General features: G+C 39.7%; 1 protein-coding gene and 1 long non-coding RNA gene across 4 annotated transcripts in view; one reads left to right on the forward strand and one right to left on the reverse strand.

Annotated features, from left to right (window-relative positions):
* The window catches only part of DNAI3 (dynein axonemal intermediate chain 3), a 69076-nt gene extending 66526 nt beyond the window's left edge, over nucleotides 1-2550 (forward strand). For all 3 annotated transcript variants that reach the window (XM_082688202.1, XM_082688203.1, XM_082688204.1), the window contains exon 23: nucleotides 2242-2550. In XM_082688202.1, the coding sequence (XP_082544328.1) occupies nucleotides 2242-2382 (141 nt within the window). In that variant the 3' untranslated portion in view covers nucleotides 2383-2550. The remainder of the gene's footprint in view (nucleotides 1-2241) is intronic.
* Nucleotides 1-20980, reverse strand: part of LOC309843054 — a 58928-nt gene extending 37948 nt beyond the window's left edge. Inside the window, exons 1-4 of the long non-coding RNA XR_014299924.1 lie at nucleotides 20562-20980; nucleotides 20037-20137; nucleotides 19828-19933; nucleotides 12213-12338 (exon numbers count right to left, since the gene is read on the reverse strand). This is a non-coding gene — a long non-coding RNA (uncharacterized lncRNA). The remainder of the gene's footprint in view (nucleotides 1-12212; nucleotides 12339-19827; nucleotides 19934-20036; nucleotides 20138-20561) is intronic.
* Nucleotides 20981-21501: the final 521 nt, after the last annotated feature.

Here is a 21501-nt window from a genome sequence, read left to right on the forward strand (position 1 = left end):
AGGATTAGTCTTTCAGTTCTGTAACCTGACAAAGAGTAGACTTTCAATAAATGGGAACCCAGATGCAGACAGATGGATATGAACTTTACTATAGTATAATATTAGGGAACTATAAAATTTGAGATAGAGGAGAATTTGGTAGAGAACACACCTTTCTACTTGGAAGGAACCTAAAGTTCTGAAGGCCCTCACCTTCTTATCTCTCAGCCTCTGTTTGATATGAACCCTGTCAGCCTTCCCTTGCCCATGGGGATTGGGACCTTTGGGTATTCTGTGAATTCAGTTGCTCTCTCTCTCTCAGCCGCAGTCCCCTCAGTCCACGTTTCTGCTTCTCTCTTGCACATTCCCTACCTAGGCCTTTTGTCACCAGCAATTTCACCACTGGTCCCATTTATAGATTCCTTACAGGCAAATATATAACTTCCTCCAATACTGTTATTCATGGGAGAGCATGAGCACGTGGAATTCTTAATGTTAATATTATCACTTATTCATAGATACACATTAGTGTAATACAAGCAGAAGGCCTCACTCCAAAAGCATTACTTAGAGGTGACAAGGTACAAAGAATACAATCAATTAACTTTTCATCATTTTCCCTGCTACAAAAAATTGGTCTTGGTCTGTTCTTTTGTACAATCACAAACACTGGTTGAAATTCTGTGGTGGGAGGTAACCTGACACCCTTCCTTTACGCCCGCAATTACCTATGATTACTGTGAGTGTTTAAATAACACAACGATGGTTCCTAATCATCCACATCAGTTGAAAGCCAGTAGACTTGTGGGAAATAATTTGCATATGAAATACTTTTAAAACACCTGAATAATATAGTAATCATATCTTGAAATTGTACCACATACTTGAGTTCCCAGAACATCTCCAATTTCTTCCTGTAGCTTCATTTCCATTTGACATATTACCCTCTTTATTTTTTTTTAAGATTTTTAATTTGTTTTTTATTTGTGAGAGAGAGCACAGGCAGGGTAAGGTGCATAAGGAGAAGCAGACAACCCGCTGAACAGGGAGCCCATCATGGGACTCAATCCCAGAACCCCAGGATCATGACCTGGGCCAAAGGCAATGCTTAACCGACTGAGCCACCCTGGTGCCCTGACGTGGTATCCTCTTTAAATTAGAGCTACCACTTCTCACATTTTCTCTGGAACTAGATTGGGGATAAGCGAATGGATTTAAAATGGCTCTTCTGTCACATTTAGAACATGGAAAGGGTCACCAAGGAAAAACAACTAATATCAGTGAGAAATACCTTCCAATGATCAACTGCTGATAAAAGGGAAAATGGGAAAAACTGTAACAACCTCAGAGGACTGTAGTGGAGATTAAGTGAGTTAAAACATTTCTAGCACTTAGCCAGTAAGCGGCCCATAGAAAATGGTAGGAAGCATCTACTATTATGATTACAGAAGGCAGGGGAAGATCACACAACCATCCAGCAAAGCTGGCCTTCACAAGTGTCCTGGAATTGCCAGGGATGAGGCTGTATGCGTCAACCCCACATCAGAAGGAAACCATACACCTACCTCTTTGCAAATATCAAGTCTGCATACAGCTCACTTCCTGAAAAATAATATTAATTACAGCTCTAACAGCACATGAAATGGGAGTTTTTCTAACAAGTATTTCAGCTGGCAACCCAAAGCTAGAAAAAGTAGCAGCTTCTGTGTGATCTCTAAGCCCATCTAGATAGGACTTAGTAGAGGGAGGAATTCAAAGGAATTCTGTAAACTCTAGTTCATTATCCACACTCCAGGCTACACAAGGGAGATAAGAACCATGGGGGGGAAAGGAAGTCTAAAATAGGTAGAAGAAGGGATTCTTTTTTTCTTTCTTTCTTCCTCCCTTTCTTTCTTTCTTTTTGAGAAAGAGGTGTCAAAGATCCATGTATTCCTACCTCCCAATTCTGCAAAACCAGACTGCATGAGGAGACCTTCAAGGGACTCCTGCTAGAGAAGGGTTTCTGGCCAGGATAGAAATCTGGACTCTTCTCCTCCGGCAGGAGGCTTCCCAAGCCACAGAGATCTGCGCACACTTCTCCACTCTATCTCTGCCACTCCTCTTCAGAGCCAGCCCCCTCTCCCTCCCAGAGCCAGAGATGCCCTCCTGCAAAATGCTCCCAGAGGGCAGTGGCTAGGCCAACTGCTCAAAAACAGCCCCTTCTTTTCTTTGGTATTTCTAACTATCAGTGCATTATTGGGATGATTTGGCTTTTCCCCCTAGAAAACGTATCAGAAGTCAAAGGAACAGTTGGAGGCTGAATTGAAAATGGACTATGAGAGTTACTTAGAACTGGAAAAGAGCATCCTCATCAACCTTGGCTTCATCAAAGTGAGAGAGACAATGTCATTCCTGGACTTGTAGAAAAGCTTTCTGCAGGGGTGTTTTGGGGCCTTTGTAGGACTTTCTTTTCTTTTTATTCATTATTTTTTATGTAAGGATTTTTATGTAAGAACTAGCAAACTAAACATTAAATAGGTTTACTTATAAATATTTATTTCACAGCTATTAAAACTTGATTTATAACAATTAGATCTGTTTTGATTTTTGGATTGAATGTGTCCTAAACTTTCTACTGAATATGAAGTTTACCAAAAACAAAATTTCATTTTCCTATAGTAATCCCTTCACCCCCAGTTCTTGACATCTATTTGGAGCATTTAGAGCCTGCATTCCCAGAAAGAAGTGGAAATCAAACTTTGTTCCCAATTATCATGTTGCTTTTGGTTGTCCCTCCAAACAGTGCTTCCCCCCAACCATAGGACCCTGCACAGATTGTAGAGCTATGTGCTAAATACAGTAGTAGAAAATTGAATCCAAGTATATATGTATAAAGAAAGGATACCTAAAGATCGTGTTGGAATTACCCAGAGAATACAAGGTTAATGTAACTGTAGAAAAGAATGACTGATTAAAGGAGAGAATTTATGATACCAAATGGATGAAAAGAAAAAGGGGATAAAATTTGACATCTGGGGAGGAGCAGGAGACTGAGATGACATCAGGTCATAGGAGTTTAACTAGATATTTACTAAACCATTCTGAACACCTACAAATCCAAGAGGACACCAAAGAGAAGAAGAGCAGCAATTCTAGAAGAGAAAATTGACCACTTTCTGAAAGGTAGGACATGTGGAGAAGTGAATCCAAAGCAACAGGAAGATAGACTGTGGTGGGAAGGCCGGCTCCCAGCAAATGGTAGAGCAGTGGAGCACAAAATCTGAACTTTTAGAAGTCTGCTCCACTGACGGACATCACTCCAGAGGCTAAGTGGGGGTGGGGCCCTCACAAGGACAGTGTGGTCTCGGGTCCCGGGGGTCACTGAAAGATTGGGATGTCTGAGTGTAGCAGAGCTCACAGGTATTAGAGTGGGGAAGCCAACTACAGAGACGGAGCCAAGGAGTGAGCTCTCAGCTCAGGGCTACCTTAAACTATGATCCAAGGCACAGTTAGACCACTGCTTTTTGAGCAGGGACCCCACAAGTGGTAAATCTGGGGAGACCCACCTTCCTCTGCTGGAAAAGCAGAGTGGCAGGAATTTGCTGGGTTTGGAGACTCCAAGCAGGGCTGTGTGCCAGAGACAGAAACGCTCGGCCACAGGCTTGGTGAGCTCAGAGCATGGCTAGAGACCAGGGAGACAAGCAGTGATTGACTGCTTTTCTCCAATGGCTCACTGAGGACTGGGGCCCCGAGTGCTCAGCTCCTTTGGGACAGAGATTAGGAGGCTGCAATTTTCATTCCTGTCCTCAAGAATTCTACGGAAAGCATTCAGGGAACAAAAGCTCCCAAGAGCAAACCCGAGCCGATTACTTTGCCCAGCCCTGGCAAGGGTAGCACAATTCCGCATTGGGCAAAGACATTTGAGAATCACTACAACAGGCCCCTCCCCCAGAAGATCAGCAAGAATATCCAGCCAAGACCAAGCTCACTGATCAAGGAGAACAGTGGAATTCCAGAGGAGGGGAAAGCAAAGCATGGAATTCATGGCTTTCTCCCCATGATTCTTTAGTCTTGCAAAGTTAATTATACTTTTTTAATTGTATTTTTTTCTTATTCTAACTTTTTTTAACTTTTCCTCTTCTTATTTTTAACGTTTTTTCACTAGTTTATCTTAACAATACCTTTCTAAAAAAACATCTTTTTAAACCATTATTATAGTCATATTTTACCTTCATTGTATCTAACTTTATTTTTTTGTATATATATAGGGCTTTTTCTTCTAAAAAATTTTGGGATACAATTTCTTCTAATAGATCAAAGTATACTCTAAATCTAGCACAGGGCTTTGTTCTAGTCTCCAGCCTGAGCAAATACTCTCCACTCTCTTTTTCTTTCTTTTTCCAACCAATTTATCTTATCAATTCTTTTTTTAGATTTTTTTAAAAATTTTCATCCATTCATTATTCCATCCCTTCATCATGTTTACCCTTATTTTTGTAAAAATATATGTTTTTCTTTCTTTAAAATTTTGGGGATAGTTTCATCTAAGAGACCAAAATACATCCAAATTTCTGGGATCTTTGCCACCCTTTTAGTATTTTATTCTCTTAATCATATATTCTTATCTGGATAAAATGACAAGGTGGAAAAACTCACCACAAAAAAAAAAGAACAAGAGGCAGTACTGAAGGCTAGGGACCTATTCAATATGGACATTGGTAGTATGTCAGATCTAGAGTTCAGAATGATGATTCACAAGGTGCTAGCTCGGCTCAAAAAAGGCATGGAAGATATTAGAGAAACCCTGTTTGGAGAAATAAAAGCCCTTTCTGGAGAAATAAAAGAACTAAAATCTAACCAAGCTGAAATAAAAAAAAAACTATTAATGAGGTGTAATAAAAAATGAAGTCTCTTACTGCTAGGATAAATGAAGCAGAAGAGATATAGAGTGATATAGAGGACCAAATGATGGAGAATAAAGAATGAGCAAAAGAGAGACAAACAACTACTGGACCATAAGAGGAGAACTCCAGAGATAAATGATACCATAAGATGAAACAATATTACAATAATTGGGATTCCAGAAGAAGAAGAAAGAGAGAGGAGGAATAAGGTATATTGGAGCTAATTATAGTAGAGAATTTCCCTAACAGGCAAAGGAAACAAGCATCAAAATCCAGGGAGCACAGAAAACACACCTCAAAATCAATAAAAATAGGTCCATACCCTGTCATCTAATAGTAAAACTTACAAGTCTTAGTGACAAAGAGAAAATCCTGAAATCTGCTCGGGACAAGAAGTCTGTGACAAAGAATGGTAAAATATTAGATCGGCAACAGACTTATCCACAGAGACCTGGCAGGCCAGAAAGTACTGGCATGATATATTCAGAGCACTAAGCGAGAAAAACATGCAGCCAAGAATACTATATCCAGCTAGCCTATCATTCAAAATAGGAGAGATAAAAAGCTTCCAGGACAAACAAAAACTAAAAGAATTTGTAAACACCAAACCAGCTCTACAGGAAATATTGAAAAGGGTCCTCTACGCAAAGAGAGAGCCTAAAAGTAGCAGACCATAAAGGAACAGAGACAATATACAGTAACAGTCACTTTACAGGCAATACAATGGCACTAAATTCGTATCTCTCAATAGATACCCTGAATGTAAATGGGCTAAATGCCCCCATGAAAAGACACAGAATGGATTAAAAAAAAAACAAACAAACATCAATATGCTGTCTATAAGAAACTCATTTTAGACCCAAAGACACCTCCAGATTTAAAGTGAGGGGGTGGAAAACCATGTACCATGCTAATGGACATCAGAAGAAAGCTAGGGTGGCAATCCTTATATCAGATAAATTAGATTTTAAGCCAAAGACTATAATAAGAGATGAGGAAGGACACTATATCCTACTCAAAGTGTCTGTCCAACAAGAAGATCTAACAATTTTAAGTATCTAAGCCCCTAACATGGGAGCAGCCAACTATATAAACCAATTAATAATAAAATCAAAGAAACATATGACAATATACAATAATAGTAGGGGATTTAACACCCCCCTCACTGAAATGGACAGATCATCCAAGCAAAAGATCAACAAGGACATAAAGACCTTGAATGACACACTGGACCAGATGGACATCACAGATATAGTTAGAACATTCCATCCCAAAGCAACAGAATATACATTCTTCTCTAGTGCACATGGAACATTCTCCAGAATAGATCATATTCTGGGTCACAAGTCATTTCTCAACCGATACCAAAAGATTGGGATCATTCCCTGCATATTTTCAGACCACAATGCTCTCAATCACAAGAGGAAAGTTGGAAAGAACTCAAATACCTGGAGGCTAAAGAGCATTCTACTAAAGAATGAATGGGTCAACCAGGAAATTAAAGAAGAATTGAAAAAATTCATGGAAATGGATGATAATGAAAACAACTGTTCAAAATCTGTGGGACACAGCAAAGGCAGTCCTGAGAGGAAAGTATATAGTGACACAAGCCTTTCTCAAGAAACAAGAAAGGTCTCAAGTACACAACCTAACCCTACACCTAAAGGAGCTGGAGAAAGAACAGCAAAGAAAGCCTAAACCCAGCAGGAGAAGAGAAATCATAAAGATCAGAGCAGAAATCAATGAAATAGAAACCAAAAAAAAAAAAAAAAAAAAAAAAAAAAAAAAACCAAAAACAGTAGAACAAATCAATGAAACTAGGAGCTAGGAGCTAGTTCTTTGAAAGAATTAATAAGATTGATAAGCCCCTGGCCAGACTTATCAAAAAGAAAAGAGAAAGGACCCAAATAAATAAAAACATGAATGAAAGAGGAAAGCTCACAACCAACACCAAAGAAATACAAACAATTATAAGAACATATTCTGAGCAACTATACACCAGCAAATTTGGCTATCTGGAAGAAATGGATGCATTCCTAGAGATGTTTCAACTACCAAAACTGAACCAGGAAGAAACAGAAAACCTGAACAAACCCATAACCAGTAAGGAGATTGAAGCAGTCATCAAAAATCTCCCAACAAACAAGAGCCCAGGGCCAGACGGCTTCCAGGGGGGACTTCTACCAAACATTCAAGGAAGAATTAATATGTGTTCTTCTGAAACTGTTCCAAAAAAACAGAAATGGAAGGAAAACTTCCAAACTCATTTTATGAAGCCATCATTACCTTGATGCCGAAACCAGACAAAGACCCCATCAAAAAAGAGAATTACAGACCAATATCCTTGATGAACAAAATTCTCACCAAAATACTAGCCAGTAGGACCCAACAGTACATTAAAAGGATTATTCACCACGACCAAGTGGGATTTATTCCAGGGCAGTAAGGTTGGTTCAACAGCCACAAATCAGTCAATGTGATACATTAATAAAAGAAAAAACAAGAACCATATGATACTCTCAATAGATACTGAAAAAGCATTTGACAAAGTACAGCATCCCTTATCAAAACTCTTCAAAGTGTAGGGATAGAGGGCACATACCTCAATATCATCAAAGCCATCTATGAAAAACCCACAGCGAATATCATTCTCAATGGAGAAAAACTGAGAACTTTTCTGCTAAGGTCAGGAACACAGCAGGGATGTCCATTATCACCACTGCTATTCAACATAGTACTAGAAGTCCTAGCCTCAGCAGACAACAAAAAATAATTAAAGGCATCCAAATTAGCAAAGAAGAAGCCAAACTATCACTCTTTGCAGATGATATGATACTTTATGTGGAAAACCCAAAAGACTCCACTCCAAATCTGCTAGAACTTGTACAGGATTTTAGTAAAATGTCAGTATATAAAAATCAATGCACAGAAATCAGTTGCATTTCTATATACCAACAAGACAGAAGAAGGAGAAGGAGTAGATCCCATTTACAATTGCACCCAAAACCATAAGATACCTAGGAATAAACCTGACCAAAGAGGCAAAGAATCTATACTCAGAAAACTATACAGTACTCATGAAAGAAACTGAGGAAGACACAAAGAAGTGGAAAAACGTTCCATGCTCATGGGTTGGAAGAACAAATATTGTGAAAATGTCTATGATACCTAAAGCAATCTACACATTTAATGCAATCCCTATCAAAATACCATCGATCTTTTTCAAAGAAATGGAACAAATAATCCTAAAATGTATACGGAACCAGAAAAGACCTCGAATGGCCAGAGGAATGTTGAAAAAGAAAGCCAAGGTTGGTGGCATCACAACTCCAGACTTTAAGCTCTATTACGAAGCTGTCATCATCAAGACAGTATGGTACTGGCACAAAAACAGACATACAGATCAATGGAACAGAATAGATAGCCCAGAAATAGACCCTCAACTCTATGATCAGCTAATCTTTGATAAAGCAGTAAAGAATGTCCAATGGAAAAAAGGCAGTCTCTTCAAAAAATGGTGTTGGGAAAATTGGACAGTCACATGCAGAAAAATGACCCATTTCCTTACACCACACACAAAAATAGACTCAAAATGGATGAAAGACCTCAATGTGAGAAAGGAATCCATCAAAATCCTTGAGGAGAACACAGGCAGCAACCTCTTCAATCCCAGCTGCAGCAACTTCTTCCTAGAAACATAGCCAAAGGCAAGGGAAGCAAGAGCAAAAGTGAACTACTGGGACTTCATCAAGATCAAAAGCTTTTGTACAGCAAAGGAAACAGTCAACAAAACCAAAGACAACTGACAGAATGGGAGAAGATATTTGCAAACGACCTATCAGATAAAGGGCTAGTGTCCAAAATCTATAAAGAACTTAGCAAACTCAACACCCAAAGAACAAATAATCCAATCAAGAAATGGGCAGAGGACATGAACAGACATTTCTGCAAAGACATCCAGATGGTGAACAGACACATGAAAAAGTACTCCACATCACTCAGCATCAGGGAAATACAAATCAAAACCACAATGAGGGGCACCTGGGTGTTTCAGTGGGTTAAAGCCTCTGCCTTCGACTCAGGCGTGGTCTCAGGGTCCTGGGATTGAGCCCCACATCGGGCTCTCTGTGCAGCGGGGAGCCTACTTCCTCTTCTCTCTCTGCCTTCCTCTGGTGCCTACTTGTAATCTCTCTCTCTGTAAATAAATAAAATCTTAAAAAACACACACACACACAATGAGATACCACCTCACACCAGTCAGAATGGCTAAAATTCACAAGTCACGGAATGACAGAATCTGGCAAGGATGTGGAGAAAGGATAACCCAACTATACTGTTGGTAGGAATGCAAGCTGGTTCAGGCACTCTGGAAAACAGCATGGAGGTTCCTCAAAAAGTTGAAAATAGAGCTACCCTACAACCCAGCAATCACACTACTGGGTATTTGTCCTGAAGATACAAATGTAGTGATCCAAAGGGGCACATGCACCCAAATGTTTATAGCAGCAATGTCCACAATAGCCAAACTATGGAAAGAACCTAGATGTCCATCAACAGATGAATGGATAAAGAAGAGGTGGTATATATATATACAATGGAATACTATGCAGCCATCAAAAGAAATGAAATCTTGCCATTTGCAACAATGTGGATGGAACTAGAGGGTATTATGCTGAGCGAAATAAGTCAATCAGAGAAAGACAATTATCATATGATCTCCTGATATGAGAAATTTGAGAGGCAAAGTGTGGAGTTTGGAGGGTAGGGAAGGAAAAAAATGAAACAAGATGGGATCGGGAGGGAGACAAACCATAAGAGACTCTTAATCTCACAAAACAAACTGAGTGTTTCTGGGGGGAGGGGAGTATGGGGAGGGTGGTTGGGTTATGGACATTGGGGAAGGTATGTGCTATGGTGAGTGCTGTGAAGTGTATAAGCCTGACGATTCACAGACCTGTACCCCTGGGGCAAATAGTACATTATATGTTAATTAAAATAAATAAATAAATAACGTAAAAACTTGACATCTGTTCATGATAAAACAACAATAAGTTTTTAGCTCTTAGAAAAAGAAGGGGACTGGGGCACCTGGGTGGCTCAGTGGGTTAAGCCTCTGCCTTTGGCTCAGGTCATGATCCCAGGGTCCTGGGATCGAGCCCCACATCAGGCTTTCTGCTCTGCAGGTAGCCTGCTTCCTCCTCTCTCTCTGCCTGCCTCTCTGCCTACTTGTGATCTCTGTCAGATAAATAAAGAAAAAATCTTTAAAAAAAAAAAAAAAAGAAAGAAAGAAAGAAGGGGACTTCCTTCCTGTGACATGGAACGTTTAAAACAATCTTATAATAACATTGTACATAATGGTGAAAATTTGAAAGGTGTCCTCTGAGATATTGAACAACACAGTGACCCCCAACATGTCTTCTAGTTAATGTTGTACTGTGGGGTTAACCAACATGGACGTAGGAAGGAAAGAGCATGTGAAGCAGTTGCCCCAGGGCTTGGCATGTCTCAACCAGAGGTTCAATGTCACAGGAAAAGTGACTGGCATGGGAGTTGGGGTTATGGGGAGAGTAGTAAGAGATGAGACCTGGAAAGTAGCTTGGAGCCAGATTGTGAAGGCTCTGGGAAACCCATCTAAGAAGCTGGATTAAAGGTTACAGATAATGGGGAATTAATAGAAGGGCTAAGCGGAAAGGTGACACAATCAGCTTTAACTTTAGGAAGATAAGAGATGGAGACAGGAAATCCTATTAGGAGGCAGTACTAGTGGTTCAAGTTAAGAGATTAACAATGCTCTACGGAAGCTTAATGTGAAAATGAACATGAAAGGCTGGTTGGACAGGGAATGCAAGACACAGGATGACGCCAAGGTTTCTAAGTTAAGTTACTGGAGGACATTAAACTCAAAGTTATTTACCTCAAGTTAGGTAGATATTAGCCTCTGTGCCTTTGGACAGATTAATTTTCCTGTGAAATAGATTCCCCTACTATCCCACCAGGTGAGAGTATTTACCTTGCAAAGTTTTACAAGGGGTAAATGAGCACCTGTGTATAAGGCAGCAGCACCCCACGCATATTAGTACCACTGTTATTGAATTGTCCCAGGACTCAGCCTTGCCCTGGCAGTAATTTTCATTCATTCATTCATTCATTCATTCATTCCTCCCTTCCTTCCTCTCTCTCCCTATATTTACGTCTTATGTAAATACATCCAGTCTCATAGCTTTAAATACTACATATATCCCTGGCATGAACTCCTCCCACAAAATCGAGAGCTGTACATCCATTTGACTGCTTAATATCTCCACATGGATATATAGTAGGCATCTCAAATTTAAACATATCCAAAATTGAATGCCTAGATTTCCCTCCAAAACCCATTTCTGTATTTGTTACAGAGAAGGCAACATTTAAGCAAAGACCTAAAGAGGGTGAAGGATTTGCCCTGTATTCAGTCTTCCAGGAGAAGCATTTTCATAGCTCAGTCTTCCATTCCCACCTCAACAGACTTCTGCTTAGGTCTCCTGGACAGAACTGTGTTGTGTGGACACCTCTTAGTGCAGAAGAAGCTGGGACCCTGAAGAACAATGATGTCATGATTGCGTGACAGAAGCCCTTAACTGGGGCTGGCTCATTGTGGTCTCAAACAAAAGCAGGGTTCTATTAACATAGAAGAAGAGAGTAATGAATATTGATTATCAAATAAAGAGCTTAGTATAGTGCCTGGCATTTGGCAAGCAGTAAATTTTGCTTCCATGTTACCTAATCTACAAATACAATACAATTATAAGAATCTTGCTTTAGAAACTAAACATGGGGTTCATCTGGCTTATGATAGCAGTTACTGTCATTTCAGTGTGATATTTGTGTCATGTATTTATCATCTTAGTTTTCCTCATCATCTCACCAGCCTATGGCCACCAGTGGGATTACATAAATAGCCACAGCCCAAGTTTCATAGGATCTTGCCCCACCTGCTTATCTGGTATCTCATCCTTCTGCAAAGCACCCCCAGGTATGTCTTATAGCTCCTGGGATGAAGATTGACTCACGTACATTTAAAAGCAAGCCTACAACCATCAGGCCCTCAAGGCTCCCTTCTCTCAATATGCTAGAGCTGCCTAATGGCCTGTAACATGGCAGAAAGTGCTGGGACAATGCCTTGGTGTCGGGGTAGGTTCTGCATGAAGCTAACGCCAAAGCAAGACTAGATGTACCAGAGATTTATTGGGAGAGAGATCAGAAGAAGCCAGGGAGGGCCTTTAGACCTCAGTACAAGTCTGGTGCATGTGGAAGGAGAGAGGGAAGGAAAAAGATTGGGGTGGAATGATTCAGATCACTCAGAATGCTCACCTTTCTTGGACTCCAAGGCTTTGGAGCTCAGGCAAATGCACCACACTGCTGCCCCCTTCTCTGGGATGAGTTCTCTTGGAGGCTCTTCAGCTCATACTGGGAGGCTCCAGATGAGAAGCTAACTTCCTATAATGGAAGATGGGGGAAATCCTGGGCGTGAATGAAAATGTAGTTAACTGGTGTGACTCCTTCTGGTTGCCATTGTTTCAGCCCTTTCTGCCACTGCCCATTCTTTCCCTACTGCCCTGTTGGGTCAATTCAGGCTTCTTTTCCTGCCCTTCAGACTTTTGATCTGGTGTGCAGTGTAGTGGAAAGAAAGAGGGCTTTAGGATCCAGGCAGATTCTGAATCCCAGATTCTGAATCCCAGCTTCATCCCCCAGGCAAGGGGAACTGTCTCGTAGGTCTTAGTTACACCATCTGTAAACCAGGGATGATAATTAAACCTACCTCACCCAAAGGTAATGTGTGTATAATATCTGGCATTCAGTGGGTGTTTAATAAGTGTTGCCTTCTTGCTTAGTCTGATACTCTGCCTCCTCCACATACCCCAGAGCAAACATAGGGTTTCCTCTTTGCCCTATGCAATAATATCTGATCTTAACATTTTTGTTATTATTAACAATAATGCGAATGTCTCTCTCTCTCTCAAATATGACTTGAGCAGTGGCTTTGCACACATAGTTTAATATTAGCCTTGATCATTTTAATGTGAGACCCAGTATGTTGGACACAGTATTTAAAATTTAAACAGTAGCTTTATTTTTTGCAGTACTTAAAATGTTATGGCTACCTAGAAAATTACTCATTCTAATAATACTTGACTTATTTAAGTTAAATTTAATTATCATTCCGCTTTATACGCTGCTTTTTCACCCAATTAGAAATGTTGCATAATTAAATGAGCCTATTTTCAGGTCCTCAGATAACCATATCATCTGGATGCAATTTAGATGAAAAGGCAATTGACCCCAGGAGATGGTGGTCGGTGGCCTGGGTACACTTCCACAGCTTCACTAATCCACCACTGTAAATGATTAACATTTCCCTGTGCCCTCTACCCTCAAGCGTTGCTTGGATTAGGTGATCTTCCACCCAGTTGCTAGGATGTCATCGCCAGGTCAAATACCATGTAACTGAGCAAGGCTCCCCGGGGCGGAAATTAAATCTCTCAGGGAAGGGCAAACTGAACCGTATGTGATGAGTCCACTCCTTCCACGGCTGATGAGCTATTTGAGGGTCACAGGCCATGTAAAAACAACTACACACTATCAGAGTAGAATCCCAAACACCAAAAAATCCAACCTCAACAGTGTATTGGGGAAATGATGGTTAAAAAGGAATTAAGTGTAATTGCTTCCAAATGTTCTCTTATTCACAAATATGACAATAAAATAGGTGCAGTGAGTATGGTAAATAATTTGGGTTGTGTTTCCCTGCAGTCACGCCAGTGTTCCAAACTTCAAAGGACAGAAAATAAGATTTCTCTAAGTCACCTGTACGGGTAATATTCTGGGCTGTTTTTGTTCTTTTTTCTTAAAGAGGAGAAGGAAAGGAGATGTAAAATAGTGGAATTCACATTCTTCCTTGTCATTAAAGATAGTTCTTCTAGCCCGAATCTGTATTTTTAAAGAAGAATAATTCCCTTTAAAATTTTTTCTTAAAAAAAGGAAGCAACACTAAATCAAATCTAAAATATGGCAAGTGTTTCTGCTTTATTTTGACCTTAGTAAACAAGCTAAATTAACAATTAAAATTGAAAATGACTTTTCACTTTTAATGAAGTTTCCAGACTGAATGGCTCTAAATCTAACAAAAAAACCATAATGATCTCCCAGATATACAAAATCTAAGTAGGGGTCGTCCTGGTAATGGGGCTGTTCATCCAAGAGACCGAGTCCTCAGAAATAATACACTACAGGCAGAATTTGAAATAAAAAAGATTTTGCTTCAGTTCATTATGAGGATCTTAACTTCAACTGATTGAGAATATCAGAAAATCTGGGCAGGGAGGGAGGTGACAGAAACCACCAATGCTTGTCAAATACCCATGTGCACCCCTACATTTTCCAGCCTCCTTGGTAGCTGGATTAGAGCCTGTAACTGAATTCTGGCCAAGAGGATGTGGGTAGAAATGAAAGAAGCCACTTCCGGACCTGGCTTTAACTCACCTTGTAATATCCTCTAACTGCTATGTGTTTCAGATGACATGTTTATAAAATAAAGTTTCTCAACCTGTTTCAGACTTTCAGACAGGCAGGAAATAAACTTTATTGTGTTAAACCACGAATACATCAGGGTTTATTTGTCACCACTGCATAGCCTTGTCCATCCTGTTGAATTCGGGTGGATTAGAAAATACTGGGTCTCACTGAAACACATGGGCACACCTGTTAGTTGGAAATCAGGAATTGAACTTAAATCTGTTCACATTCAATAATACACTAGAAATGCTTAAAAAACCATAGCTGCAGATATTAAAAGAAAAAACAGCTTTCTTATATTAGAAAATACCTCTACCTTCAGGTTGAAAAGAGTACACTATATTCCAAGCAAATCCTAGCTTATTCCGTAAATGGGTGGATTGGGATTGGCACAGCACTCCCACTCCTGTGTTTTTAAATGCTCAACACTGAAGCCAAAGTGGTCATTTAAAAATCAAATCTGAACCCCATCACTTCCTTCCTTAAGACCTCTCAGTGGCCCTTGTTGCCCTCAGGGTAGGGTCTAAGTTCTTCACCTGCTTCTGTCACGGTCCTGCTTTTTTTTTTTTTTTTAATATTTTATATTAATTTATTTGACATGCAGAGATCACAAGGAGGCAGAGAGGCAGGCAGAGAGAGAGAGAGAGAGAAAGAGGAGGAAGCAGGCTCCCTGCGGAGCAGAAAGCACAATGCAGGGCTCGATCTAGGACCCTGGGATCATGACCGGAGCCGAAGGCAGAGGCTTTAACCCACTGAGCCACCCAGGTGCCCCTCTGCTTGCTTTTTGAGCCCATTTTTTCCAGATTTGGCTTCCCTGCTTCCCCTTCAGACGCTGCAGTCCATGCTGTTCTCCACACATCTAATGCTCTCACCTCTGCTTGCTGGAAAATGTTATTCCCTTTTCATAGGTAAAAAGCTACCAAGAACTCTTAAAATGCCCTAAAATGAATTAATAGCTAATGCACTACAACAGTATCTACATACATTTAAAAAATGATTCCTATGTAGTCCTCTTTTGGGAAATGAACAGTGCTCATAAGAATTTGTTTCAGAGGGGCGCCTGGTGGCTCAACAAGTTAAGCATTTGCCTCCTGCTCAGGTCATGATCTCAGAGACCCAGGATAGAGCGTGACCTGGACACCCACGTTGAGCCCCCAACTGCCCCGTCAAACCCCAAGTTGGGCTCCCTGCTCAGTGGGGAATCTGCTTCTCCCTCAGCCCCTCCCACCCTGCTCATGCTCTCTCTCTTTCTCAAATAAATAAACAAAATCTTAAAAAAAAAAAAAAAAGAATTTTTTTTTTTAGAGACTGTAACAGGAATTGACAATGTAATATGAACAGTTTCCGGAGTCACAAAGTAAGACAACTATCTGGATCATAATCAGAGCTTTGGAGTCACCAACAATTCTGAATACTCAAGTATTCAGAACTTACAAGTTTTCAAAATTTAATCATGACACGTTTCTGCTGTGGCTAAATAAATTTTCAGAAGTGGCCACAGCAGTATTTCCCATCCCACATGCTCTTCAAAACCACTGTCACGCCTCCCATCAAGAGGTAGACTCAATTTCCCCTCTCCTTGAAATGGAGTGTGACTTTGGGCTTGCCTCAAGGCACAGAATGCAGCAGAAATGACACTGAAGCCATGTCAGAAAGAGTGATGCAGATACGTGATGTACCTGTCTCTCTCACTGAAAACTCAGCCTGGGAACACAACCACCATGTTGTGAGGAAGACCAGACTACACAGAGAGGGCACACGGAGGTATTCTGGTTGAAAGCCCAAGTAAGATTTTAGTCAGTGATGGGCATCAACCGCCATATGTGTGCAAGGAACAAGCCTACAGGTAAGTCCAGGTCTGACCTCTCGAGCCACTCCAGCTGTTGCTGATTGAAGCCAGGATGAGCTCTCCCTGCCAAGACCTGCCTAAACTCAGGTTTGTGAGCATGTGAGCAAAGTAAATTCTGTCCTTATTTTAAGCCATTAAGTTTTGGTATGGTTTGTTATATAGTAGTAGATAATTGGGAAAACCACCTTATTTGGTTCTCATGAGGATTAAATGAAATAGAACATAGAAGATTCCTAGTACTGTATCTGAAACACAGTGAATGTGAGCTATCTGTAATGTATTCGTGACTATGGCAATTGCCTCAAAATAGCATATTTATTTATTTCTATCCCTACTTTAAGAATTATAAAGAGACATACTATAAATTTCTGCTCTTAATACATATAATCCAGTGAGACAATCAGCTATGTACTCAAATAGTTACAGCACAAAACAGAAGAAAATTAACACTACATATCTTAAAATTTGAGAAAGATCTCTCGTAAATATCAAACTCTGAATAATGGAAACCTCCTGTGAGTGGGATTGTATTTAAGCAAAGATAAGGAAAAGACAAGAGGAGCATAGAAGAATGGACTTTCAACTACATACTCTTCTGCATTGTTGGAATTGCTACAGGAAACATGCATTTCTTTATTATTATCTTTTTACTTAACTATTATTTATAAACAATGACATGTACAAATTGTAAGTGTGCAGCTAACTTAATTTTTAATCATATATATGCCCATGTAGCTATGTAACCATCACCCAAGTATACATTAGTTCACTAAGAACTCTCTATTACATAGGTTCATTTACATTTTATAGAGCTTTATATAAATGGAATCATATGGTATGTACTTGTTTTTGTCTTATTCTTTCATTTTTGAGATCCATTTTTCTTGTGTATATTAATATTTCATTATTTTTTATTGCTAAGTAATATGTCATCCCATGGATATACCATAATTTGTTTAATATAGACATTTGGGTTAGTGGTTTCCAGCTTGGGGTTATTACAAATTACTCTTCTGTGATCATTTCTGCGTAAGTTGTTTTATGGAAATATGTTTTCATTTCTCTTGGATAAATACCTAGGAGTAGAATGTCTGATTCATATGTATGTATATGTTCAACTTTTTAAGACAGTGCCAAACATTTCCAAAGTAGTTGTGATATTTTACATTCCCATCCCCAGTGTATGAAAGTTCTAGTTCCTCCATATTCTTGCTAGTATGGTCAGTCTTTCAAAATTTAGCCATTCTAATTAGCGTGTAGTGGTATCTCATTGTAAGTTTTCATTAGCATTTTCCTGATGACTAATGACACTAGGCTCATTTTCACATATTTACTTTCTTTCCACAAGTCTTCTTTCATGAAGTGCTTATTTATATATTTTGCTTATTATTCTTGGAGGGTTTTTTTTTTTTTTTAATTACTGAGATTTTAGACTTCCTTATATAGTCTGGATACAAGTCTTTTACCAGATACATGCAAATATTTACTTTCAGTCTGCGGTTTATCTTCTCATTCCCTTAACAGTGGCTTTCAAAGGGCAAAAAATATTAATTTTGTTGAAGCTCAATTAACCAGTTTGTTTTTTTATAGATGTTTTTGTTGACTTATCTAAGAAGTCTTTGCATAACCAAGGTTTTCTTCTAGAAGACGTACACTTTTAGGCCTTACATTTAGACCTATGATCCATTTCAAGTTGATTTTTACATATGATAGAAGGTATGGGTCAAAATATTCTTTTTTTAAAAAGATTTTATTTATTTATTTATTTGAGAGAGAGAGAGACAGAGTAAGAGAGTATCAGAGGGGAGGTCAGAAAAAGAAGCAGACTCCCCATGGAGTTGGGAACCTGACATGGGACTTGATCCCAGGACTCCAGATTCATGACCTGAGCCACCCAAGCACCCCAAGGATCAAAATATTCTTTTGGTTTCAGGGGGATGGGATTTGCATATAAATATCCAATTATTCCAGCACTACTTATTGAAAAGACTATCCTTTCTCCACTGGATTGCTGTTGTCAAAAATCAGTTGTGCATCCGAAATAGACAAATATCATATGATTTCATTTATATGTGGAATCTAAAAAATCTACACAAACTAAGAAATAAATGGAACAAATTGGTGATTGCCAGAGGTGAGGTCGGTGGGCAGGAATGGGCACAATTGATGACAGGGATTGAGAGGTACAAACTTCCAGTTATAAAATAAATAAATCAGGGAGATGTAAAGTACAGCATAGGAAATATAGTCTATAATATTGTAATAACATTGGTGACAGATGGGGACTTACTGGGGGTGAGTACTGAATAATGTATAGAATTGTTGAATTGGGTCACCTGGGTGGCTCAGTCGGTTAAGCAGCTGCCTTTGGCTCGGGTCATGATCCCAGAGTCCTGGGATTGAGTCCTGCATCAGGAGGCTTGCTTGGCAAGGAACCTAATTCTTCCTTGGCCTGCCACTCCCTGTTTCCCCTGCTTATGTTCTCTCTCTCTCTGACAAATAGATAAAATCTTAAAAAAAAAAAAAGAAAGAAAGAAAAACAATTGTTGACCCAATATGTTGCACATCTGCAACTAATATAACATGGCATTCCAATTATTCTTCAATAATAATTTTTTTTAATTTTTATAAAAATATTTTATATATATAAATTATATATAAAATTATATTTATATAAGCTAAATTATATAAATATAAAATATAAATATAAACTCAGTTGTCCATATATGTAGGGCCTATTTCTGAACTCTATTATGTTCCATAGATTTGTCTATTCTGATACTAATACCATATTCTCTTGATCACTGTCATTTTAAAAATCATCTTAACAGGGTGCCTGGGTGGCTCAGTGGGTTAAGCCGCTGCCTTCAGCTCAGGTCATGATCTCAGGGTCTTGGGATCGAGTCCCGCATCGGGCTCTCTGCTCAGCAGGGAGCCTGCTTCCTCCTCTCTCTCTACCTGCCTCTCTGCCTGCTTGTAATCTCTCTCTGTCAAATAAATAATAAATAAAATCTTAAAAAAAAAAAAATCATCTTAACATCAGATAGTCTGGGGCCTCCATAGTCATTTTTTTTTCAAGGTTGTTTTGGCCTTTGTATGTATATTTATGCAAATTTACATATGCAATTCCGACTTTCACAAAATTTCCACTATGTGATGTGCTAGAGGTCCCATCCCATTATGACTCGGGCCTTGTGTAAATGTACTGAGGATATAGCTGATAATGGCTTACGTGATCCTGTGGGTGTAAAGATATAAGCAGATGTGGGAAGTTGAGATGGCTAATAAAAAAGCTGGCAGGCTTTCAGAAGCAAATGTGACATGCCCCTGTAGCAGCACCAGCCAGGGAGCAGAGAGTTAACAGAAAGAACAGAGAGAAACCAGAGGAGTTCCTCTGATATTTTCTTATACATATTCTTTATGAGAGGTTTAATAAACTGCTATTTTAAAATAAAATATAAATAAACCCTACCATCATTAACACCCTAGTGTTTTACTCAGATGATGAGACTGCATGCTTCCGGGTAAGACTACAGAACCGAATGGAAGGTAAGGTTTACTTACAGACAAACTTGGAGGCAGATTCTGCTGCTGGGCACAGTGGGGAAAGACGAGAATTGTTGGCGTATCCAAGGCTCAAGGCACCAGAACTGGCACATGGCTACAGGGGCTAGAGGAGGAAATATTTTACCAAGAGAGGCAAGAATATGCCCAATTTTGGCCACTTTGCTAGTTAAGAGGATGCACAATGGCAGCCATCACCTAGCAATTACCTGGGAAATCTTTGCATGTTGATTCTGGCTGCCAATACACACTCCCATTTCCTGCTCCATTTGACAAAAGGTCCCAAAGTTCGTCCTGTGACACTTGGTCACTAGAGGAGGAAGCAATAGGAGGACATCGATAAGGGATAACATCCTGTGCTTCTCGTGTTTCCATAAGAGGGAGGGAACTGGACTTCTCAGGAGGAAGAAGTATGGGAGGGTCACTTCCAGCTTCTCTCTGACTCCCTCACTTAACTGTTCTTCAAGTCACAAAGACTGACTCATCTGACTGGTGAACTGAGCAGGACTTGAGCTTGCTTGCCTGGAAGCCTTCTGTGTCTTCACCTACAGAGCCAGCCTGTCTGTTACAGGCATTTTTTTTTTCTTTTTTGTAGGGCTGACAGGCTATACCCCTGCCAGGAGAGGCTTGTTTTTAACTAAATGTGCCAGTGACTGGTTGGGAATGATCAGATCACAGGGAACATAGGAAGAACTCTACTTGGCCATAGACTGCAGCCCTTTTCTCCAGCTTACCTTCATCAGTAGCAAATCTGGTATTTCGATTGCCATATGTCTGGTTCCTAGGTCTTGGTGCTAATTTCAGGAGGGAAAGATAGGTGTGCTATTAGTCTCCTACCACACCTATGTTAACACAGAGGAAGATAGGTTGGTAGGAGAGGGTTAAAACTCTAAGAGGAAACAAACTGAAAAAGAAAATAGAGTCAGAGTCATTGCTCTGAGAGGTCCCAAAACCTCAGGCTGCAAAGGTTTGGCTTCACCCCTGTTCCTGCCAGTGTGGAGTCGTCCGGGCAGGTTGACAACACAGGGCTCGTGAGGCCTGCGCCCGTCTCAGGACACAATCTCTGGCTGCAGACAGACCCTTCCTCAGTCTGCCTTCTTCCTTCATTGCCAGCTCAAGGCAGATTCAGGCAAGTTTGGAGGTGGTCCTTTTGTCCCTTAAAAAGAGAACAGCCTGGTATCATCTATGTGTCCAATTTCCAATGCAGATTTGACTTTTCTTGTGCCCCAATATTTGTGAAAGGAAAAGCGGGAAGGATGGAGGCTATATAACTCAGTATTGCCTGGAGTATGCATGCCAAGTATACATTATGAATTCATTATTGTGTATAGAAGAAAAATATGGGCAACTAATTTATGACAAATGATACCAGTTTTCCATTTATGGTAGCAATATAAAGTTGTACTCTAAAAGTAAATTTAATTGAAAATAAAAATTTTTAGAGAAACTAAGAAAACAATGTATAACGTGGTATTTAAATATGGTAGAGATTGTGAGGTTATCTGTGAATGAGAGAAGTCTGGGAGGCTAAAATTTATGTGGAAATATTCACAAGATGCCCAAAATATGCATTATTTTTTAGGGGTTATTAATAACAATGTTAGATCGCTCTAACGATGATGAAATCTAGGATTTGTAGTGAATTCTCATGTACTGTGACCCTTTTAAGAGTTA

This window comes from Mustela nivalis (assembly GCF_964662115.1).
Source record: "Mustela nivalis genome assembly, chromosome: 10".
Taxonomy (NCBI): domain Eukaryota; kingdom Metazoa; phylum Chordata; class Mammalia; order Carnivora; family Mustelidae; genus Mustela; species Mustela nivalis.